This window comes from Oncorhynchus gorbuscha, linkage group LG15, assembly GCF_021184085.1.
Source record: "Oncorhynchus gorbuscha isolate QuinsamMale2020 ecotype Even-year linkage group LG15, OgorEven_v1.0, whole genome shotgun sequence".
In the NCBI taxonomy this organism is placed as follows: domain Eukaryota; kingdom Metazoa; phylum Chordata; class Actinopteri; order Salmoniformes; family Salmonidae; genus Oncorhynchus; species Oncorhynchus gorbuscha.
The window spans coordinates 40769417-40792702 of record NC_060187.1 but is presented as its reverse complement, the minus strand read 5'-3'; the positions used below and the strand labels follow the sequence as shown (position 1 = coordinate 40792702).

The following is a 23286-nucleotide window of genomic DNA, read 5'->3' as shown; positions in this document are numbered from 1 at the left end:
CAATTGAGTACTTTTTCCACCACTCTACTTAAGTACATTTAAAATCTGATGCTTATAGACTTTTACTCAAGTAGTATTTTACTGGGTTACTTTCACTTTTACTTGAGTCATTTCATATTAAAGTATCTTTACTTTTACTCAAGTATGTCAATTAAGTACTTTTTCCACCTCTGTATGCACGTCAGCTTTGACATCGGATTTGCACATTGGCTTTAAACTAGACATTCGGTCAATGCCGATGTTGGCATTTTTAGCTAATATCAACCGATTCTGATATGCTTACCGATATAGCGTGCATCCCTAAAAAAAATGTTTTGGAGAGTCTTTAAGCACAAAATATATTGGTGAAAAAATACTGTGGTTTGATTAATCCTGAAAGTTGCCGATCCATTAAATATTGTAAGGTGAGAAAAGTGTACAACAGGGATCCTATAAATCTACCCTAATAATCCTCACTAATATGGAACTGTGATGACAACGTACAGTCGTCATGACCGTGCGCCAGGTCCCAGGTTTAAACTGCTACGTATGGTCTGCGTTCCTAAATGATTCAAATAGGTTACATGTCCAAAATTATTGCACAACTTGTAATATGTTAGCTTAATATGATCCCCTATGGCGAGCGATCCTCAGGAACAACCACACAAACGTAACAGAAGAAAGAAAGGTAACCTATCGATGTAATGGAATGATGCAACATGCAAGGAAACTAACACTAAGTCAGTGACAGTTATACATGCTTATAGGTATAAATGATGGTGGCCACCAATAGTGGCTAACACTTAACACAATGCAATTTTTTAAAATACTGTGAAAAGTCATACAATTAAAACATTCTAGAAATCATTAATCAACTCGGTCGGTTTGGCACTACACTGTCATTTTTGCATGGCTACAGAAGCCCATAGCTCAGCTATCCAAATGTCATCCCAAGTTATAAGGCCAGCATTTCATAAACTTCACTGTGGAAAAAGTGATATATTGATATGCTTTAGTTTGCTGCCATATGACTGGTTTCACATTTGTCTCCATCGATCATAAGGTAAAATAGATCTGAAACTATTGTAATGTATATTTACAATCCCCTTATCCAAACAGCTAACTAATTTACCTACAGTTGAAGTCGGAAGTTCACATAAACTTAGGTTGGAGTCATTAAAACTAGTTTTTCAACCACTCCACAAATTTCTTGTTAACAAACTATAGTTTTGGCAAGTCGGTTAGGACATCTACTTTGTGCATGACACAAGTTATTTTTCCAACAATTTAAAGTCAGATTATTTCATTTGTAATTCACTGTATCACAATTCCAGTGGGTCAGAAGTTTACATACACTAAGTTGACTGTGCCTTTAAACAGCTTGGAAAATTCCAGAAAATTATGTCATGGCTTTACAAGCTTCTGATAGGCTAATTGACATAATTTGAGTCAATTGGAGGTGTACCTGTGGATGTATTTCAAGGCCTATCTTCAAACTCAGTGTCTCTTTGCTTGACATCATGGGAAAATCAAAAGAAATCAGCCAAGACCTCCGAATAAAAATGGTATATATCGACATAACCTGAAAGGCCGCACAGCAAGGAGGAAGCCACTGCTCCAAAACTACCATAAAAAAAGACAGATTACGGTTTGCAACTGCACATCGGGACAAAGATCGTACTTTTGGAGAAATGTCCTCTGGTCTGATGAAACAAAAATATAACTTTTGGCCATAAAAAAGGGGAGGCTTGCAAGCCGAAGAACACCATCCCAACCTTGAAGCACGGGGGTGGCAGCATCATGTTGTGGGGGTGCTTTGCTGCAGGAGGGACTTATTGTGGGAAGCTTGTGGAAGGCTACCCGAAACATTTGACCCAAGTTAAACAATTTAAAGGCACCATTACCAAATACTAATTGAGTGTATATGTAAAGTTCTGACCCACTGGGAATATGATGAAGGAAAATAAAAGCTGAAATAAATAATTCTCTCTACTATTATTCTGACATTTCACATTCTTAAAATAAAGTGGTGTTCCTAACTGACCTAAGACAGAAAATGTTTAATAGGATTAAATATCAAGAATTGTGAAAAACGGAGTTTAAATGTATTTGGCTAAGGTGTATGTAAATTACAGTGCATGGCAAATAGTGTCATTTCTATCAGGGGTAGTTAAACTAGTTCCCTGGGTTCCTGCTGTACAATCCATACAGACAGTGGTGCTTTCACCCTACCCCAGATCACATGGGGAAATGTGGTTCTGTTTAGCTGATTGAGGTGGTGGAGGGGGATGGAAGACAGTCAGTGGGGTTCCCATCCCACACTTGTAAGAGAGTCATTGGAAGACCCAATAGGATCACAAATCATCCCAGTCACTCCACTGCTGCATGTTCAAGGCTAAGCCTGGTCTGGTGTGTAATTCCATGTTCCATGACAAGTGGTATAGGCATGCGTCGGCAAAAGTGTGTGTGTGTGTGTGTGTGTGTGTGTGTGTGTGTGTGTGTGTGTGTGTGTGTGTGTGTGTGTGTGTGTGTGTGTGTGTGTGTGTGTGTGTGTGTGTGTGTGTGTGTGTGTGTGTGTGTGTGTGTGTGTGTGTGTGTGTGTGTGAGGGAGAGAGAGAGAGAGAGAGAGAGAGAGAGAAGGGGTGCTAAAGCATGATTTCATACAAATTTCCCCAATTAGTTATATTATCTTTAGAGCCTGGCCATGCCAGCTGGCGTGAACACATTTATCTATGAAGGCTTGGGAGTGTCCGTTAATCTAATGTATAGGGAAACACCCACAATCTAAATGTAAACGATCCCAACAGAACAAAAGGAAATCTACATGATTTGTATATCAGGAGTACTGGCATTTGACCTTCCCACTCATTTTATTACCAAGTCCTTTATTCTCAAAAGGCATAACTCCATTGAAGTTGTACTCCCTAATTACAGTATGATGTGAGTTTCAGCATTTTCATGCGTTGTGTGAAGACAGTATTTTACAACCAACTTACGAAACATGGTGAGGAGTGGTGAGGAGACTATTTTAGGGCAGTCCTGACAAACACTGTTTTCCAAACCTGTTTCCTTAGACAAACAGGGGGTATCAGTCAACTCTTTAGGCCCCAACAATTGGGATGTGCTCAGCTGCTTCTCCAATATACCACCCAGATGGCAAGGCCCCCAGTTAATTTGGTCCACTTCCTATCAACAGTCACAGCAATGCATAAGGATACGTCAATCACTGCCCTGTGGGCTACTGCAATAAAAAGCAATGCTTTCTAAATAGAATGCGTAAACTTGTCACACAATATACATACAATATAGCAATAACATGTCATTTCAATTTGTTTTCAATGTAAATGTACTAAACTGCCTGTGATAAATGACATGGGGGGGGGTCCACCGACTTTAAAGACATAACGACCTTATTCCATCTGATTGGAAATGTTCACAAATCACTTCCATGTGACAAAGTAATCAAAAACCATGGAACTATACCAACCTTTTGGGGAGGTAAGGATGGAATTCTATACATCAACTAACCTGGCCAATAGGTTAGGTATCTTTAACATGTTCCATAGGTTGAGGATTATTAGTAGACTAATTGCTTTCATCTAATTGACCATTTGCTTTATTAGACGTGACTTCATTACACAGGTATGAAGGAAAGTAGTTGGAAAACGATGTCAGAGGTTTGTCTGAATACTTGCCCACCCTTTATAACAGTGGAGTCTTACGGGAATGTGGGTTTGTCCTGTGGTCCGTTAGTAACCCCCCTCTCTGTGTGTCTTAAAAAAGCACCTCCCCTCTCCCAATCAGGGCAATTCCCTAACTTTTCTCTTCTTCTCACAAGGCTATAGTTCAATATCCCATTCTGGAGCACATATCTCATTTCAAATTTCGACTCAGGGCTCCTCGACTTCGAGGCACTGCAACAATTGTAAGGTATTGTGCTACTATTGATTTATGACACTGGTTATCAATAATTCACTATTACGTTGCATAGGCCTAGGGGTGTTTTACCCGAGTTGATAAATGTTTTGCATGTGCTATAAAGCAAAAGTAAGGTGCATTTACTTGCTTATTCAAAAGGTGAACGGTTGAAAGGAAATATAAAAACTGTTCCGGTTATGATTGTTTTAGGCAAGGCTGCTACATCTGTTTTACCGGTATTTTTTAGTGGCTGCTAAATTGTCATTAGCCGATTTGCGAGCCGATGTTCGTTGTACATTCTTTAGGAGTATTAATGCTGTTTTATGATATTTCACACACGAAAGGTGTGGTTATAGCCTACTATCAAGCATTGTTACTGTATTACTTTGCAACTTTGTTTCAAGAGATTATACCTTTTGTCGTCCACTTCGAGGTCATTGTTGCCGATTTTCTCCCATTCAAAAAGTTGCTGAGAAAATGCCTTCATTATAGTGCCAAAATGTTTAGCCCGTCGGATATTGTTAATTTCACTGTTCTATTTAGTTTTTTTCTGTCGTTTTATGGAACGCTTTTTTCATAGTTAATACAAAGGCGAATAAAGTTGCATATACATTTGAACCGAATGACGTTTTATGTGTATTTCTTGCGATGGAAACAGTTCACCGGTCATTTGACGTTTGAGTTGAGAAAGGTTGCACTGGGTTGTCACTAGTTACTACAGCCACAAAGTCAATATGTGCTTTTTGGTCTTAATTTTAAGGCTAGGGTTAATCATAAGGTTAGCAGGGTAGTTAAGGTTTTGACTAAGGTTAGGGTTAGTTTTAAAACCAGAATTTAAGAAGATAAATTGTATAAATGGGCGGGAATTATGACTTTGTGGCTGTGGTAATTAGTGACCTATCCATAGGTAATTGATCAGGCATTTTTCTTTGTTCGGTCTGGCGGATTGATCGCGCCCACATTGATTCCCTCTCATAGCCGTCTGTAAATGAAGACACTAACTTTTTCCCCCACTAAGGATGTCGTTGTAGCCTATCAAATTTGTGAAAGATGAAAAAAATCTGAATACTTTCTATCTAGTGGTCCTTCTGTAGCTCAGTTGGTAGAGCATGGCGCTTGTAACGCCAGGGTAGTGGGTTCGATCCCCGGGACCACCCATACGTAGAATGTATGCACACATGACTGTAAGTCGCTTTGGATAAAAGCGTCTGCTAAATGGCATATATTATATTATCTAGACTTTCTATGTAGATTACTTTCTGTATATTACAAATTGGATGACACATGATGATAATACTTGTGTAAGGAATCTAAGGAAATCTGTATAATGATTTCTGGCTACAACATTTCAACATTATATTTTATGTAAAGCAAATTCAAGTTTGTTTGTCTGTGTGTGTGCTTGCTGTGTGTGTCTCTGAGTCAGAGAGAGAGAGAAAGAAAGAAAGGGATGGAGGGAAGGAATGGAGAGTATTGTTACCAATAATTTATCACTCATCTACCATTAAATGTGATTGTAGTCAGAGAGAGAGAGAGAGAAAGAAAGAAAGGGATGGAGGGAAGGAATGGAGAGTATTGTTACCAATAATTTATCACTCATCTAGCATTAAATGTGATTGTAGTCAGGGATGGAGGCTATTTTTCTTCTCCTTTTCTTCCAATAACTGTCTTCCATTATTGAAGGGAAAATCTCTCCTTCCTGCTCTGTAACCCCCTGATGTGGGTTAAACTGTGGTTATATATCACTGGGGGCCCATCATTCAGTCTTAAAGCTGACTTTTAATGAGAGAACATGAACGTTTTTCTACTTAATATGTTCTAATGCAGTCAGAACAGACTTGTAAAAGTAAACTTCCAGATAAATTATTAGAAATTAATTTGATGTTGATGAGGAATTAACTGAAGCCTTTCCAAATTAAGAGTGAGAAGAGGGAGAAAGAGGGGTGGGGAGTTTGGGGAAAGGGGGGCACTCTAAATAAAACAGTTGACTTTTCAACAATTCACAATTAAAAATACATTTCACTGTTATTTGGCACAGCAACCCGTTACTCTTTCTGCACACTTGAAACGGCACACATTCCACTCTAAGTACCTTTCTTGTAGCCCATACTCTTGTGTTGAGATGGTTGACATGTCTGCGGGAGGCCAAAAACCCTGATGTACGTCCCTGTGTCTGCCCCCTCCAGCCCCCCACCCTGGAGTGCATACTGGGACTGGGACAGGTCCACAGATACGTGAGTGTAACTCGTCAACGAAGAACAAGCGACATCATCCAGTAGTCTTCAGCAGCAGGGCTACGCAGAAACACACAGAGCAGCTAATGGGAGCAGGGAAGCTGGCCCGGTTGCTGCTGGGATGGGCGGCCGTTTGCTGGGCCGCGGTCCACACAGCGTACGGCCAGGCAGGAGCGGGAGATGGAGGGTACCAAGCCAGCCGCTTCACGGGGAAGGTTGACGAGAGGGAGGTGCAGAGGGTTCGCCGGAGAGGCCAGGAGACACTCAGAGGGTAAGGAGATTAGTTTCTGGAGTTCTCTGTTTGCTGAGTTTTGTTTAGGCAGGAACTGCAAATTATTTATGTTGATTGACACAAAGAGCATTTGGGTGGTTGTCTGTCTTTGAGTTCAACCATACTGCTCCACTGAAACATGGTAATATAATTAGGTTTAGAATGTGGACATTTGGACAATTAGTTTATGGCTAGCTTTCCCCATTGAGCTGTCTTGGCAACTCTTTCTTCCACTGCTGTGCTTCCTGGGCTAAGGCCAACATAGCCTTACTACAGCCAAATAATGCTGAATACATCATTGTTCTCCCAAATACAGCACATGTTCGAAGCTAAAAGGTTGCTTGCAACATTGAGAGATACTTGAGTATTTACAGCAAAATGGAGTCTAGGGAAAGGGGTTGGGTCATTCATGAAGGTTTGTCGAGTGAACGCAATGACCCAAACCTAGGCAAGTAGGCATTCTGTTAGGCGTATTAGCTGGAGAACACATAGGGCTGAAGACTGCAGGGAAAAGTTTATTAGCAAGACTGTTTTGAGCGAATCACTCGTAGTGAGGGTAAATGGGCAGTCAATTGGGAAATCACAAATGGGGGTGGTGTTCGAGTGTTTCAGTGGGGTGGATTATAGAAACCACAGAACCCTCCCTCCTCCCCCTTCTTCTCCATCATCATCCCTACCGTCTCCCCTCAACCCCCCCATCTCCCCAGGGACTGGGTGGGGTGTCTGTCAATGGAGGACGGCGAGCTTTTACTGTTCGTTTCCTCTGTTTGGAAAAACAAAGGATGTTTTGTTGGGACGATTCTCAAATGTTTGCATCAGTTATTCCAATCAGTCTCTCATCTGTCCCTGCTTATGGCTCCCCTGCGCCCCAACGCGGGGAAGGGAGTATTCAGATCGTTCTGGGGGCCACGACAAGGGACATTTGTTTCACTTTCGCAGGTGACAAAACAACAGAACTCATGGCAGAGCGAAAAGGAGTGAAAGGGAGAGGGAAAGAGAGAGAGGGAAAGAGAGAGAGAGAGAGAGCTAAGCCATCATGGAATGAAATAGTATAACATTGCAGTGCAGGACCAGGGTAGGGTAATGCACACATAGGACTGACTTGCTGTTTTCTTAAATGTTCAGTAATGATTCACGCTGCACAGAACAAACAGGTGTGTCTGCGTTGTCAGCCAGTGTGATTAATTTGGCAGCCATTGGACCTCTCTGCCGGACGTAAATGGATCCCCTGTATATCGGAGAGCCAAACAAGTCTCAATGGAGCCATTTTGTCTGTGAACCAGCTAGGCACAAGGCCACTTCAGGCCTGACCTGTGTCACATTCACTCTGTGGTTGACTTAGACACACGTAGTGGGCTGCTCTGGTCTACTCAGTGAAGCAGAATGGTGTTGCATGGTGTCAAGATTAGATTAGATATGAAATAATATTGCAGCGAATGCAACAGTTGCGTAAACTCGTGCTGTTCCCATTAAACGATTGCCTTAGTTTTCATGGCGAGTAACATACCCGGTGGACTTTTCCCATCACTTTGTTCAACTCCACAATTGTTGATAGAGTAAAGTATTTGCACCCAACATATAAAGATTATCCATGGTCCCCTCCCCACACAACATAATGACATGACATTGGAAAGTCTTCCATTACACATTCTGTACAGCATCAGATTCTCTCTGGGAGAGATATTATGTTAATGGTGGTCATTACACTTTGTTATGTGAACACATACCAGGGTTTCAGACTCTACTGTTGCTGGTTTGTTGTTGGACTGGCTGATGTTGAGTGTCTGATTTATTGACTTCCTAGGCAGCGTGCAATTCGACGTCTACACATGGGTGGAATTTGATTATACCATGGGCCCGGGTCCTGGGACCTGCTCAATTACCTTGATACTATACTGTACAACCTGGGAGGCTCTGTAAAGTGGTGGGCTCTAGGTTGAGAGAGAGGGACAGGAGAGAGGGAAAGAGATGTGGGGCGAGGGAAAGTAAAATAAATAGTGAGTTTGTGGCTCATAACCAGCCATGCCAGAAAGAACGAACGAAACGGCCTTTCAGGCAGGCTAATAAGGTCTCCTGCATGTGAAGAGGGAGGGAAGAGGTCCAGACTGGGACTTCTAGGCAGCCAAAACTCTGCTCAGGGGAGATGCTTTGGACGTTCACTCACTTGGTAGTCTTTCTCAAAGTAGAGAAGTGCATTCAGCCACTCAGGTTCCTGCCAAGGTAAATTGGTCTCCCCAGAGGATTCCCTGGTACATGCCTAACCCATAAGAAAATAATTCCTATATTCTAGAATGTTCCGGTCGTTCTCTCCAATAAAGCTTTAGATACATCAGCTGGTATTTTGAAGAGGGGAAGAGGAAGGAAGGGCAAGCTCGCTAAGTCTGAGAGGAACATTTGGAATGTATGAAGGATGACCCATTTTCCTGTGTTTTTCATGCATTAGAGTTCCTTTCATTTTTATGTGTCTGCATTTTATGCATACATTCAGGCTAGACCTAAAAGACAGAACCTCCATTTCAGGGGGTACATGTGGCATGTGGTCGAGCTAATGTGGTTTAGATTTTCTGTCATCCTTGAAGAAAGAGGCAAAACAAGAAATCTATCCGCTCCATCTGCCCTAGGACACAATGTATGTATGTTTTTTTGTTTATGGAGTTGGTGGGAGGGATTCAAGTTTCGCAACAACTCTGCCTATCATTATAGTTTATCACATACATCGTAAGTTTGGCCATAATTCACATGGGCCTCATAAAAAAAGCGGGAAAAAAACATGGACAACACACTTGATGGTTATTCTTATTCAAAGCCCATTCGGACTTTGCTTGGCCCATGCAGACCGCCCTCCCTCGTCCTGCTCCCTCTAAACCCATACATATACAGTACCAGTCAAAAGTTTGGACACACCTAATCATTCCGGGGTTTTTCTTTATTTGGCCTATTTTCTACATTGTAGAATAATAGTGAAGACATCAAAACGATTAAATAACATATATGGAATCACGTAGTAACAAAAAACGTGTTAAACGAATCTAAATATATTGGATATTTGAGATTCTTCAAAGTAGCCACCAAACTTTTCAAAACTCTTGGCATTCTCTCAACCAGCTTAATGAGATAGTCACCTGGAATGCATTTCAATTAACAGGTGCCTTGTTAAAAGTGAATACAGAAGATAGTCCTATTTGGTAAAAGACAAAATCCATATTATGGCAAGAACATCTCAAATAAGCAAAGAGAAGCGACAGTCCATCATTACTGTAAGACATTAAGATCAGTCAATGTGGAAAATTTCAAGAACTTTGAAAGTTTCTTCAAGTGCAGTCGCAAAAACCATGAAGCGCTGTGATGAAACTGGCTCTCATGAGGACTGCCATAGGAAAGGAAGACCCAGAGTTACCTCTGCTGCTGATGACAAGTTCATTAGAGTTACCAGCCTCAGAAATCGGCAATTAACTGCACCTCAGATTGCAGCCCAAATAAATGCTTCACAGAGTTCAAGTAACAGATACATCTCAACATTAACTGTTCAGAGAAGACAGGCCTTCATGGTCAAATTGCTGCAAAGAAACCACTACTAAAGGACACCAATAATAAGAAGAGACTTGCTTGGGCCAAGAAACATGAGCAATGGACATTAGACTGGTGGAATTCTGTCCTTTGGTCTGATGAGTCCAAATTTGTCCAATTGCTGTGTCTTTGTGAGTCACAGAGTAGGTGAATGGATGGTCTCCGTATGTGTGGTCCTAACGTGAAGCATGGAGGAGGAGGTGTGATGGTGTGGGGTGCTTTGCTGCTGACACTGTCTGATATTTAGAATTCAAGGCACCCTTAACCATCATGGATACCACAGCATTCTGCAGTGATACGCCATCCCATCTGATTTTCGCTTAGTGAGACTATCATTTGTTTTTCAACAGGACAATGACCCAAAACACACCTCCAAGCTGTGTAAGGGCTATTTGACCAAGAAGGAGATTGACGGAGTGTTGTATCAGATGACATGGCCTCCACAATCACCCGAACTCAACCCAATTGAGATGGTTTGGGATGAGTTGGACCTCAGAGTGAAGGAAAAACAGCCAACAAGTGCTCAGCATATGTCGGAACTAATTCAAGACGGTTGGAAAAGCATTCCAGGTGACTCCCTCATGAAGCTGGTTGAGAGAATGCCAAGAGTGTGCAAAGCTGTCATGAAAGCAAAGGGTGGCTACTTTGAAGAATCTCAAATATAAAATATATTTTGATTTGTTTAACACTTGTTTGGATACTACATGATTCCATATGTATTATTTCATAGTTTTGATGCCTTCACTATTATTCTACAATGTTGAAAATAGTAATAAAAGAATAAAATAAAAAACACTTGAATGAATAGGTGGGTACAAACATTTGACTGCTACTGTATCTCAGCCCCCTTTTACACCAGTACAGTATGAGCTCAGGGTTCAAATGAGTCAAGTGAGAGATAAGAAGAAAAAAACGTTCTCAGGCGTTTTTAGAATTAACACTAAAGCAGGCCAAACAACTTCCCAGAGTTATGAAGATGAAGATTAACTCAGTGAATCCTATCAGCTCCAGATCTGACAAAGAAGCAAGTCCAAATATCTTAGGGCAGAAAAGGGTAGCAATCTACCGACAGGGTCAAATGCCAGTGAGCTGACCTCTGACCTTTTAGAAGGGTTTGTAGCCCCCATCCCCCCTTTCCCAGTTGGATTACCTCCTCCAACTGACCTAAAGTTGTCCTGGCCTGAAATCCAGTCTGTGGTCTTTACAGACCCCCATCGGCCCAGCTAATTTCCCACTAGTCCCAGCATGGCCCCTTCTGTGCCTCTGAAATGTCTGGCTCTGACCTTCTGTTCCCCTGGAATCCTCCATGTGAAGAGCCTCTGGCACTCTGTCTCATAACTGTTGAGTTTGCACTTTCTAGCCATGATCCTGTGGCCCCCAGAAGGCCTCTAGATTATATGTTGGTCTGTAAGATCAAAGGACTGAGAAAAAGTCTGAAGATCTGGTCCGTTTGAGGTTCTGTCGTGTCTTTCACCATCTTACACTATTAAACAAGAGGGAACGTCCTAGAGAACATAGACGCAATGAAATGTTTCTTCTGAAAGCCTTTGAGCTCTAAGCCTTTGGAAAACAACAGGGTAAAGGTATTTTCCTAACAGTTGGGCTCTGAAAGTATTTCACTAGGGTTATACCAAGTCCCATTTGACCTCATTGACAGCAACTTTTCCAGTTCCATACCATAGCTGCTGTGTCTGAAATCTAGAACAATCTCTCAATCTAAACCAAGGTTTTTTTAGGTCACAATAGAATGTGCTTTTGTTTTGTGGTTTTAATAGTTCTCCTGGCTACTGTGCTGTGTGCAGTCATCTTTGTTTTATTACTATTAATGAATTATAATGAGAGTGCTATGGGCCAAGAGGCTACATCAAAGACTTCAGCCAACTAATCCTCTTTAAATTGAGTGCTGAAAACAGCATGGCGTTTCAATATTGAGGCAAATTCCAAGGGCTGAACTCTGTACTCTCCTCCTGTAAGGAGGCTGGGGTTAGCCTGAAGGAGAGAGCAGGAACAACAAACCCAGCCAAACCGATATGTGTGGGATTACTGGGTTGACCCTGGTTTGGCTGGGGCATGTTGTCAATTGGCATATCCAGGTTTCAATGAGTGGAGGAATTGCTAACCTGTGTAGAGAGATGATTGACTGTAGCATGCAAGCAGTTTTGCTGCATTAATTGTTGGAATGTTGCGCTCTTGCGCTGTTTGTGTATGTTAAAACAGCATTTTTCAAGCCCCCTCAATATTTGTATAGGCCTATGACCCGAAAGTGCAGCCCCTCATGGGTTCGCCTCTGGTTGCTAGTGTTGCCCCTTTCTCTGTTTCCATATCTACTGCTCTGTTTTCTGCTCCCTCCTCCTCCTCCTCCTCCTCCTCCATCTCCTTAACATAAACCTGTTTTCCTTTACCTCCTACTGGTCCCCATCCCTAAATTCTGTATTTTCTTACCTCCTAACCTTCATTTCATTACATCTCTCCTTTCCCCTCCCTTCCTCTTCAATCTCTTTCTATCGCTATCTCTTTTGTCTCTGCCTCACTCTTTCTCCCTTACCCTTTACATTCCCCCTTCTATTTTCTTGCTCTCTCTCCCTCCCTCGCTCTCTCTTTCTCCCACTCTCCCTCATTTTCTGTGTTTGTGCCATCTGGTAATGCTGTTGGAGGTGTGCTCTCCTTTCTGTTGTCCTAACGATCCAAACTACAGCTGCTCTAGTCTGTTCCCAGGTGACTGACAGACACCGGTTAATGTCTAGAAAGGAAGAGGAGGCGGACAATCATCTTGTGTTGCATGAAGGAAAAGTAGATGTTCCCTTAGTTATGGATGCATCTAGAGCAGCCCAAATCCACCTTCTGCTGAGATTCAGTTTACTATAGCTCTCTGTGAATTCCACCCCCTGGTTATAATATTGTCCTACAGAGTTGGATGAATTCCAAAGGGAAATGCACTGTATACACTACAGTCTTGCCCTTTCATTCGACTCTCTGACTGAGCTCTGAGTCACTACCTCCGTAAGGTAGTTAGAGTACTTGAGGCCAGGTCCGTTATGTGTGGATGTGATTGGAATGGTCCCTCAAGGGGATGTTGTAGCTAATCTGGAAGACCAGTCAGTCGCTCTCTGAGCTGTTTGATGATTCGTATATGTGTCAGTGATCAGGGCAGCTTCCTGTCCAGTCACTTTTTTTTAAGCCTCCCGATCAATCAGCAGGCGGAACCTGGACTCCAGGAGGTGCAGGACTTTAGCCAGAGGAGCAGAGACCAGGGGGGGGGGTTAGAGAAAGGGGTTTATATATATCTGCTGTTTCTTGGGAAGTTTACATTGAGTATGTCTAAAAACAAACAGGTATTTTCGTGTCAGCCATACAAGAAATGCCTACCGTCAACGTTGGAGCTGTTTAGAATGAAAGCAAAGGTCGCCAGGGTCTGTGAGCGCTTGGAAAATAATTCATGCCCATGTGTGTTTGTTGAAGGATTTTCTTAAATTATATTGGGGCTCTGTTGAGTACTGAGTTTGTTTTCCCTGTCTTGCAGGCCCAATGTGTGTGGCTCTCGCTTCCACTCCTATTGTTGCCCTGGCTGGAAGACTCTGCCTGGAGGGAACCAGTGTATTGTCCGTAAGTACCGAGACATTATGGTCACAATACCTATAAACTGAAAGTCAGGTTGCCTCTGCACTGGTAGTCTATAAAACCCCTGTATGAATCAAATGAGTCATATCAAATAGAGCTTTCCACGAACTTATCAGAAAGTGCTTAACCTGTCTAGGACTGGGGTTCCGCTACATACAAGTATTAGACACCATTTTAAAGATAAAATTCTCATTAATCCAACCACCGTGACCGATTTCAAAAAAGCTTTTCGGCGAAAGCAGAACATATCATTATGTTAGGTCAGCAACTAGTCACAGAAGGAATACAGCGATTTTCCAACCAAAGAGAGGACTCTCAAAAATCAGAAATAATTATAAAATTGATCACTAACCTTTGATATTCTTCATCAGATGACACTCCTGGGACAACATGTTACACAATACATGTATGTTTTGTTCGATCAAGTTCATACTAATATCCAAAAACCTCAGTTTATATTTGGCTTTGCCTCCAAACAAACCGTGAATTTGCACAGAGCCACATCAAATCGCAGAAATACTCATAATAAAAATTAATAAAAGATACAAGTGATATTCACAGATTTAAAGATATACTTCTCCTTAATGCAACCGCTGTGTCAGATTATTTTTTAACTTTACGGAAAAAGCAAACCATGCAACGCCTGAGTACGGCGCTCAGAGACCAACACAACCCAAGAAGGTATCAGCCATGAGTCAGAAATAGCATTATAAATATTAACTTACCTTTGATGATCTTCGTCAGAATGCACTCCCAGGAATCCCAGTTCCACAATATATGTTTGATTTGTTCCATAAAGTCCATTTCTGTCCAAATTCCTCCTTGTTGTTCACACGTTCAGTACACAATCTAAACTCAAGACGCGCGGGCAGGTCCAGGCAAAAGTTCAGATGAAAGTCATATTACAGTCCGTAGAAACATGTCAAAAGAAGTATAGAATCAATATTTAGGATGTTTTTAACATAAATCTTCAATAATGTTCCAACCGGAGAATTCCTTTATCTGTAGAAAAGCACTGGAACAGAGCTCTCTCTCACGTGAACGAGCGTCACGAGCTCAAAGCATTCTGCCAGACCTCTGACTCATTCCCCTCTCATTCGGCCCCACTTCACAGTAGAAGCATCAGACAAGGTTCTAACGACTGTTGACATATAGTGGAAGCCTTAGGAAGTGCAACATGACCCATATCCCAGTGTATCTTCAATAGAGAATGAGTTGAAAAATGACCAACCTCAGATTTCCCACTTCCTGGTTGGATTTTTTTCTCAGGTTTTTGCCTGCCATATGAGTTCTGTTATACTCACAGACATCATTCAAATAGTTTTAGAAACGTCAGAGTGTTTTCTATCCAAATCTACTAATAATATGCATATATTAGCAACTGGGATTGAGTAGCAGGCAGTTTACTCTGGGCACACTTTTCATCCAAACGTGAAAATGTTGCCCCCTATCCATAACAAGTTAACATAAATCTGTGTGCAAAGAGTAGGCCAAGAGGAGAGCTCAGTCCATCCTCTTTTGGCTGGCTAGGCCAAAGTTAATCTAGAAATATATTTGACTTCTCTTCTATCTCTCCTCCCAGCGATCTGCCGTAACTCGTGCGGTGATGGCTTCTGTTCCAGACCCAACATGTGCACCTGCGGCAGTGGCCAGCTCTCCCCCAGCTGTGGGGCCGGAGCCGGAGCCGGAAGTGAGTCCTAACACCCAGCACCCTACATCCCCGAACCCCACTCCCAGCAACTCTCCAGCAACCACCCAAATACACCCAAACACCACCCAATACAACCTAACACACACAATGGACCACCACAGCTATAGACACTCTACAGATCAGACATCCATGTCGGCACCACCAAATGTACCATAACAATATCCCACTGGGCACAGACGACAATTCAACGTCATTTCATTAAAGTGACGTGGAAACAACATTGATCCAGTGTGTGCCCAGTGGGACTGTTCCCATTTGCCTAGTTAACTCTGTATATCCATGGCTTTGCCTGTCTGGCCAGACCTCCCCCCAGAGGGCTATAACATGTCAGGGTAATGCTGCCTCAGAGACAGCGTGGCCTGGTTGACAGCCTCCAGCCGCTCCAGACTCAGCCTCCAGGTCAAAGGGTTTGGGAGGATTAATGCACATGCCTGGGGCTCCTAGCCTAGCCCACTAGGCTAGGAACAGTTTTACAGCACTTACTGAGTGTGTATAGCATGCTCACCTGTTTGGCTGGGCGGGGGCTGACTCGTCAATCACGCCTAGCCCTTTCAGGCCTCCGTACACACACACTGAGCACTGAGTGTGGGCCGGCCCATCTGGCCCTGAGGTGTGAAACAGGATCTACTCCACAGTCCACACATACTGGTCGAACGCCCCAGAGAGGCCAGACGCCAGCTTTATGTGCTGGGAAAACAGTTCTCAAAACCGGGGTCTGAGCGGCTAACGTCCCCCCATAGGCTGAACGTTGGAGACAGGCCTAGTGATGGGAAACAGTATGAAACAGTATGAAGTCATTTCCCTTAGCGAGAGAGAGAGAGGAGCTTGAGGCAGGAGCTTCCCATAGAGCTGTAGCAAACTGATTGTCACACTCACCGCTTCTGCTCTCTTACAGGGGATTTATGGCCTTTTTACACACCTACCTTACAGTATTGGGATTTTCCAGGTCTGGTGTTTGTTTTGTCCCGTTTTAATTGTTCCGTTTCAACCTTCTTGGCAAACGGAACAGAAATGTTGTAGTTCAACACTGAGTTGTGTCTATCATTAAAGGCCGTTCTCTCTTTCTGGCCTTCTGGAAGATTTAATGGGGTCAAGGGTCACGCAGGTTAATAACTGCTAAGATTAAACATGGCATAAATACACCCATCAGCCAGCTCTGGGAAATAACTGACAAAGTGGTTGCAACTTTCATACAGGTTTCATACAGGTCAGCGGTCTAGTGCCGGGGAGTTTCTGTCCAACAAAGCTATGTTTGATCCATCCTATAACGACCAGTAGACGCATTAAAACCTGGTCTGTCTAGATCAATCCTCCATATGTTCTGATACTGTAGGGATTTCACTGGGGGTATTCAGTTTTCACATGGTTCTCTGCATGAATTTAGTTGGACCACAGAAAGCTTTAGACACCTACTACAGTAATTTGCAGGCCGTTTTAAAGGTCCAATTTTTTATCTCAATATCGAATCATTTCTGGGTAACAATTAAGTACCTTACTGTCATTGTTTTTTTTAGTAAAATGGTCAAAAATGTACAAAATTAGTTTCTTAGCAGAAGCTATTTCTCAAGCAATAATTTTGCTAGGATTTCCGTGGGAGTGGTCTATAGTGTGTGGCCTAATTGGAGGAGCCTAATGGGAGGGATTTGTAACCAGAAAACAAGCTGTTATTGGCATAGAAAAGGAAAAATCTCTTTGTTAGTGGTCTATTAACTTATACTGCCTGGTGATGTCTTCAGGCGGTCCAAAACCCCACCCATGCAAAACAGGCAGAAATTTCAGGCAGACTTTTCAAACAGCTCTTACACTGAAAGGACATTATCATAACTCACAATTTAACAGTATTATTCCAACCTCATAGTGTGGAAATATGTATAAAACACAGCAAATCACATTTTTGAATGCATTTCCCCTTTAAGTGAGATGCAATACCGCTTTGGGTGACTCTACAGACTAATGTACTGCAGTTGACAAGCTTAAAACTAAATGGAGACCTGTTTTGAAATACTGTCAATTTCCCTTCCCTTAATTACACCCGGTCTCTTGAAATGTAGTCATTGGTCAGGTTATTGATAGCACTTTTATGTCTCAGAGGCCACAACTGGAATGTAGAGGTCGGAACAACTTGGAAGAAATCAGCAGCATGTTTTTGGTCAAGCTCTTTATAAACTCAGAAAGACCCTGTCTTTCAAAGATAATTCGTAAAAATCCAAAATAACTTCACAGATCTTCATTGTAAAGGGTTCAAACACTGTTTCCCATGCTTGTTCAATGAACCATAAACAATTAATGATCATGCACCTGTTAAAACGGTCATTAAGACACTAACAGCATTCAGACGATAGGCATTTAAGGTCACAGTTATGAAAACTTAGGACACTAAAGAGGCCTTTACTGACTCTGAAAAACACCAAAAGAAAGAGGCCCAGGGTCCCTGTTCTTCTGCGTGAATGTGCCTTAGGCATGCTGCTAGGAGGCATAAGGACTGCAGATCAGGCCAGGGCAATAAATTGCAATGTCCGTACTGTGAGATGCCTGAGACAGGACGGACAGCTGATCATCTTCACAGTGGCAGACCACGTGTAATAACACCTGCACAGGATCGGTACATCCGAACATCACACCTGCAGGTACAGGATGGCAACAACAACTGCCCGAGTTACACCAGGAATGCACAATCCCTCCATCAGTGCTCAGACTGTCTGCAATAGGCTGAGAGAGGCTGGACTGAAGGCTTGTAGGCCTGTTGTAAGGCAGGTTCTCACCAGACATCACCGGCAACAACGTTGGGCACAAACCCACAGTTGCTGGACCAGACAGGACTGGCAAAAAGTGCTCTTCACTGACAAGTCACGGTTTTGTCTCACCGGGGGTGATGGTCGGATTCTTGTTTATCGTCGAAGGAATGAGCGTTACACCGAGGCCTGTACTCTGGAACAGGATTGATTTGGAGGTGGAGGGTCCTTTATGGTCTGGGGCGGTGTGTCACAGCATCATCGGACTGAGTTTGTGTCATTGCAGGCAATCTCAACGCTGTTCGTTACAGGGAAGACATCCTCCTCCCTCATGTGGTACCCTTCCTGCAGGCTCATCCTGACATGCCCCACCAGCATGGCAATGCCACCAGCCATACTGCTCGTTCTGTGCGTGATTTCCTGCAAGGCAGGAATGTCAGTGTTTTGCCATGGCCAGCGAAGAGCCTGGATCTCAATCCCATTGAGCATGTCTGGGACCTATTGGATCGGAGGGTGAGGGCTAGGGCCAGGGCCATTCCCCCCAGAAATGTCCAGGAACTTGCAGGTGCCTTGGTGGAAGAGTGGGGTAACATCTCACAGCAAGAACTGGCAAATCTGGTGCAGTCCATGAGGAGGAGATGCACTGCAGTACTTAATGCACTGTTACCCCACTCTTAATGCACTGTTACCCCACTCTTAATGCACTGTTACCCCACTCTTAATGCACTGTTACCCCACTCTTAATGCACTGTTACTGTTGATTTTGACCCCCCCCCCCTTTGTTCAGGGACACATTATTCAATTTCTGTGGAACTTGTTCAGTTTGTCTCAGTTGTTGAATCTTGTTGTGCTCATACAAATATTGACACATAAGTGTTCTGAAAATAAACTCAGTTGACAGTGAGAGGACGTGCTTAGTTTATCCACGTACCATAGTTATATGGCTGTGTGTTCATGTCCAGGCATCGCATTTTTTTATCCTTTATTTATTAAGGATATCCTATTGAGATTACCCATCTCGTATTCAAGGGAGACCTGTTGATTATCATTATTTTATTTTACCTTTATTTAACTAGGCGAGTCAGTTACAATGAAGGCCTTCTGCGGGGTTGGGGGCTGGGATTAAAAATAAATAAAAATTCAATAAAAATATAGGACAAAACACACGTCACGACAAGAGAGACAACACAACAGTACATAAAGAGAACACTTTGTTACGACATGGTTCCGGACAAATAAATGGATATAGGCAATATAAAGGACTATTGACCAATAGATCTGCTTTGCTGTGCCCAGGATCAGTCCAGTCATCTCAGACCTCTTCCCATAACTATAATTACCCTCTAATGTCCGTGAACGCTACCTCCGAGTCCCTCGGAAACAGCTGTCAACTAACGGGGTCCATACAGGCTCAGCACAGCTCAACTCTGGGAAAGTGCTATTATATACCTGTAGATCTGTGACACAGACCGAAGAGCCCCAGAAAAAATGCTTTGGCTTCCCATTCTTGGAAATCCTAATCGCTGCCACAGTTAATTTATTCTGGATTCCTAGCACAGATTAATCCACAGATTTAGCACTGGCATAAAATGTTATTTCAATGGAGATTCTCCATTGAGCATGCTTTTTATTCCAGGACTAGGCTTAATCTGTATCTGGAAAACCAGCCCTATTTGATGTAACTTTACTAATCAAATGTGTTTACTGAAGTTCAGTAAATACATTTTTTTCATCAAATAGTATATTTTAATTTAACCACAATATTTGTTGTACTATTTGTTCCGTCCTTTCAGGTGGATTAAACTGAAATTGCAACCAACTTTCTAAGGCTTGTTTAAAAAATAAAGATATTTTGGAGATTATTTCCTTTTCAAACAACCGAAAGTGAGCAGGTGTAATCAGGAAGGGGAAAAGGCCCTTCCTGAATATAGGATGAGACATTCGTACCAATTGACTAGAGAACCAGTTTGGATTTAAGTATAACTTTTGTATGACTGATGCCTTTAGTGAGAGGTCTAATGCTTTAATATTTAATCATTTCTGCCCACCGAATTCATATTCGTTATATAAATAGGCCCTTTTAATTTTATCTGGTTTGCCGTTCCAAATAAAATTGAATATTTTTTTGTTCATATAATTTAAAAAGCAGGTCACTAGGTGTAGGCAAAACCATAGGCAAATAGGTCAACTGTGATATAACTAAGGAGTTAATCAGGGTGATTTTTTCCACAAATAGAGTAGGTAGGTATTAGGTATTTAGGTATTTTCCTTTCCATGGTAGCAAGATCTTATCTATTTTTGCTAACTTTCTATAGAAATTTATTGGAGTGAGATCATTTATTTCCTTTGGAATTTGTATACCGAGTATGTCTACATCTCCGTCAGACCATTTAATTGGTAAACTACATGGTAATGTAAAATGTGCATTTTTTAGTGATCCTATACGTAATATGGTACATTTATCATAATTCTGATTTAATCCAGAGAGGATAGCAAAAGTATCTAGATCCTCTAAGAGGCCGCGGAGAGACTCCAATTGTGGTTTTAAAAGAAAACATGAATCATCAGCGTACAATGACACCTTTTTTAGGCCACGAATTTCTAATCCCTTAATATTATTGTTTGATCTAATCTTTGCAGCTAACATTTCGATGGCAATAATAAACAGATATGCCGATAGTGGACAACCTTGTTTTACTCCTCTAGATAGTGTAAAACTTTCTGAGATGTAGCCATTATTTATTATTTTACACCTAGTGTTACTATACATAACCTTAACCATTTTATAAGAGATTCCTCAAAATTGAAATATTCTAGGCATTTATATATAAACTCCAGTCCTACTTTATCAAAAGCCTTTTCAAAATCAGCTATGAAAACCAGGCCTGGTGTCCCCGATATTTCATAGTGTTCTATTGTTTCCAGTACTTGTCTTATATTATCTCCAATGTATCGTCCATGTAAAAAACCTGTCTGATTAGGATAAATAATATCTGACAATACTTTTTAAATTCTGTGTGCCAAGCATTTTGCTAGGATTTTTGCATCACAACACTGAAGTGTAAGAGGTCTCCAATTTTTATATATATATATACTACACAAGACACTAGACTACACTCTTACATAAGCCAAATTGATTTGAAATGACGATGAAAAACGTGATGCTGTGAATCGTTTCAGACACGGTTCATCAAAGTCTCAGCACCAGCCTGTGTATTTCACAGCATGCCATCTCCATAGTGAACCTGACATTGACATGTCACTGATCCCAGGAGCTGTGTATAAGTTCGTACAGAACAGAACACAGCCATAAAGTCCCTCAGTGTTCCAACCCCACCACCACTAGTTTACCTACCGTCAAAAATCAAATAAAAAACTCACAGATGTGGAGGATGCAGGCCGACCCACAGGGCAGCCACACAGAGGTGCATTGTGGTTCATGTCCTGTGGGACCCCAACCTCCTGCACGTGTGGCATTCTAGGCACCGGTCACAGGAATGTACCATCTCTCCTCATCTGGGGGTGGGGGTAGCTGGTCTAGCCAGTGAGATTATTCCCCCTTCCACCCCCTCTATTTCCACCAACCCCCCATTACAGAGAAAACACATGAACCCCTTCAACCCTAAACGTGCTGTAACACAAAAGTTCTGTAAACTGAGTCTACAGCCATGTCTGATGTTCTTCCAATCCCCCCCCTCGCCCCTCCCTTTATGACCTATTTAGAATATTTTTTCTGGAACGGATGAGAGACATTTGAAAAATTGACGAATTCTCCCGATCTGAAACGTTTGCATGATTACGTCATGAAAAATTGTGGGGGAAAATTGTGTCCTCGCTAGTTGTTTTCCCCCTTGTAGTGCATCGAGGTTCGGCGCTGCAATCAGTCAATAGAGTCATTTTTCATGTTTCATTTCCCTGTTGGCCTGAGAGATTAGCCTGAATTCTGTGGGAGTTAAACGATATGGCCCACTGCCCTGGAGCTCTGAGTTGAGCTGAGGTTGAGTCTGGGGAGAAAAGATCGGTCTTCCCTCATGCCGTGCAGACCTGTACAGAAACTCATAAACCTCTTGTCCAAAGGCATTCACGCTAATCCATCACTAAGTGTCTGCACGAGATGCTAGCCAGGCCTAGAGTCAGACTGGGCGTTAGCTAGGTTTGCTGTGCACAGTCAGTCAGCATGGTACTACTGGGTCATTTTACAGTAACTGGAAGTTCTAGAAAAACTGAATAGGCGAAGAAGGGGTCCAGGAAATCCAGACATGCTGTATCCCCTCACCACCTCATGAATCACAGCCTGTAGAGAAAGAGAGATGAATTACAGTAATTAAAGATGGCAGCAAGATAGAGAGATGAATTACAGTAATTAAAGATGGCAGCAAGATAGAGAGATGAATTACAGTAATTAAAGATGGCAGCAAGATAGAGAGATGAATTACAGTAATTAAAGATGGCAGCAAGATAGAGAAAAATAATTGAATTACAGTAATTAAAGATGGCAGCAAGATAGAGAAAGATGAATTACAGTAATTAAAGATGGCAGCAAGATAGAGAGATGAATTACAGTAATTAAAGATGGCAGCAAGATAGAGAAAGAGAAATGAATTACAGTAATTAAGGATGGCAGCAAGCTAGAGAAAGAGAGCTGAATTACAGTAATGAAAGATTGCAGCAAGTTAGAGAGATGAATTACAGTAATTAAAGATGGCAGCAAGCTAGAGAATGAGATGAATGAGAGTAATTAAATATGGCAGCAAGCTAGAGAAAAAGAGATGAATGACAGTAATTAAAGATGGTAGCAAGATAGAGAGAGGGAGAAGGGTGTTCCAACTTCCAATCAACGGCTTGCATGGGCATCATGTACCGTTTTACCCAGGCTGAGTAGAAACATAGGCATCTGCCAGAATCAATTACTGTGGAAGTAGTCTCATGAAATGTTCTGCGTTTTTAGGGAGACTGACTAAGCCCTCTCATTTTACCACTGCTATGGGCTGGTCTCTGTTGTAGGCTGGCTGGTCTCTGCTGTAGGCTGGCTGGTCTCGGCTGTAGGCTGGCTGGTCTCGGCTGTAGGCTGGCTGGTCTCTGCTATAGGCTGGCTGGTCTCTGCTATAGGCTGGCTGGTCTCTGCTATAGGCTGGCTGGTCTCTGCTATAGGCTGGTTGGTCTCTGCTATAGGCTGGCTGGTCTCTGCTATAGGGTGGCTGGTCTCTGCTATAGGCTGGCTGGTCTCTGCTATAGGCTGGCTGGTCTCTGCTATAT

General features: G+C 42.3%; 1 protein-coding gene across 3 annotated transcripts in view; it reads left to right on the top strand.

Annotated features, from left to right (window-relative positions):
- Positions 1-600: 600 nt before the first annotated feature.
- LOC123997124 (fibrillin-2-like) overlaps positions 601-23286 on the top strand; it is a 93600-nt gene continuing 70914 nt past the window's right edge. Inside the window, exons 1-4 of one of the 3 annotated variants that reach the window (XM_046301194.1) lie at positions 601-667; positions 6084-6402; positions 13490-13572; positions 15170-15277. In XM_046301194.1, coding sequence (XP_046157150.1) covers positions 616-667; positions 6084-6402; positions 13490-13572; positions 15170-15277 — 562 coding nt within the window. In that variant the 5' untranslated portion in view covers positions 601-615. Of the gene's footprint in view, positions 668-3793; positions 3910-6083; positions 6403-13489; positions 13573-15169; positions 15278-23286 lie in introns of those variants that run through there. The other 2 variants (XM_046301195.1, XM_046301196.1) reach the window with 2 other exon arrangements.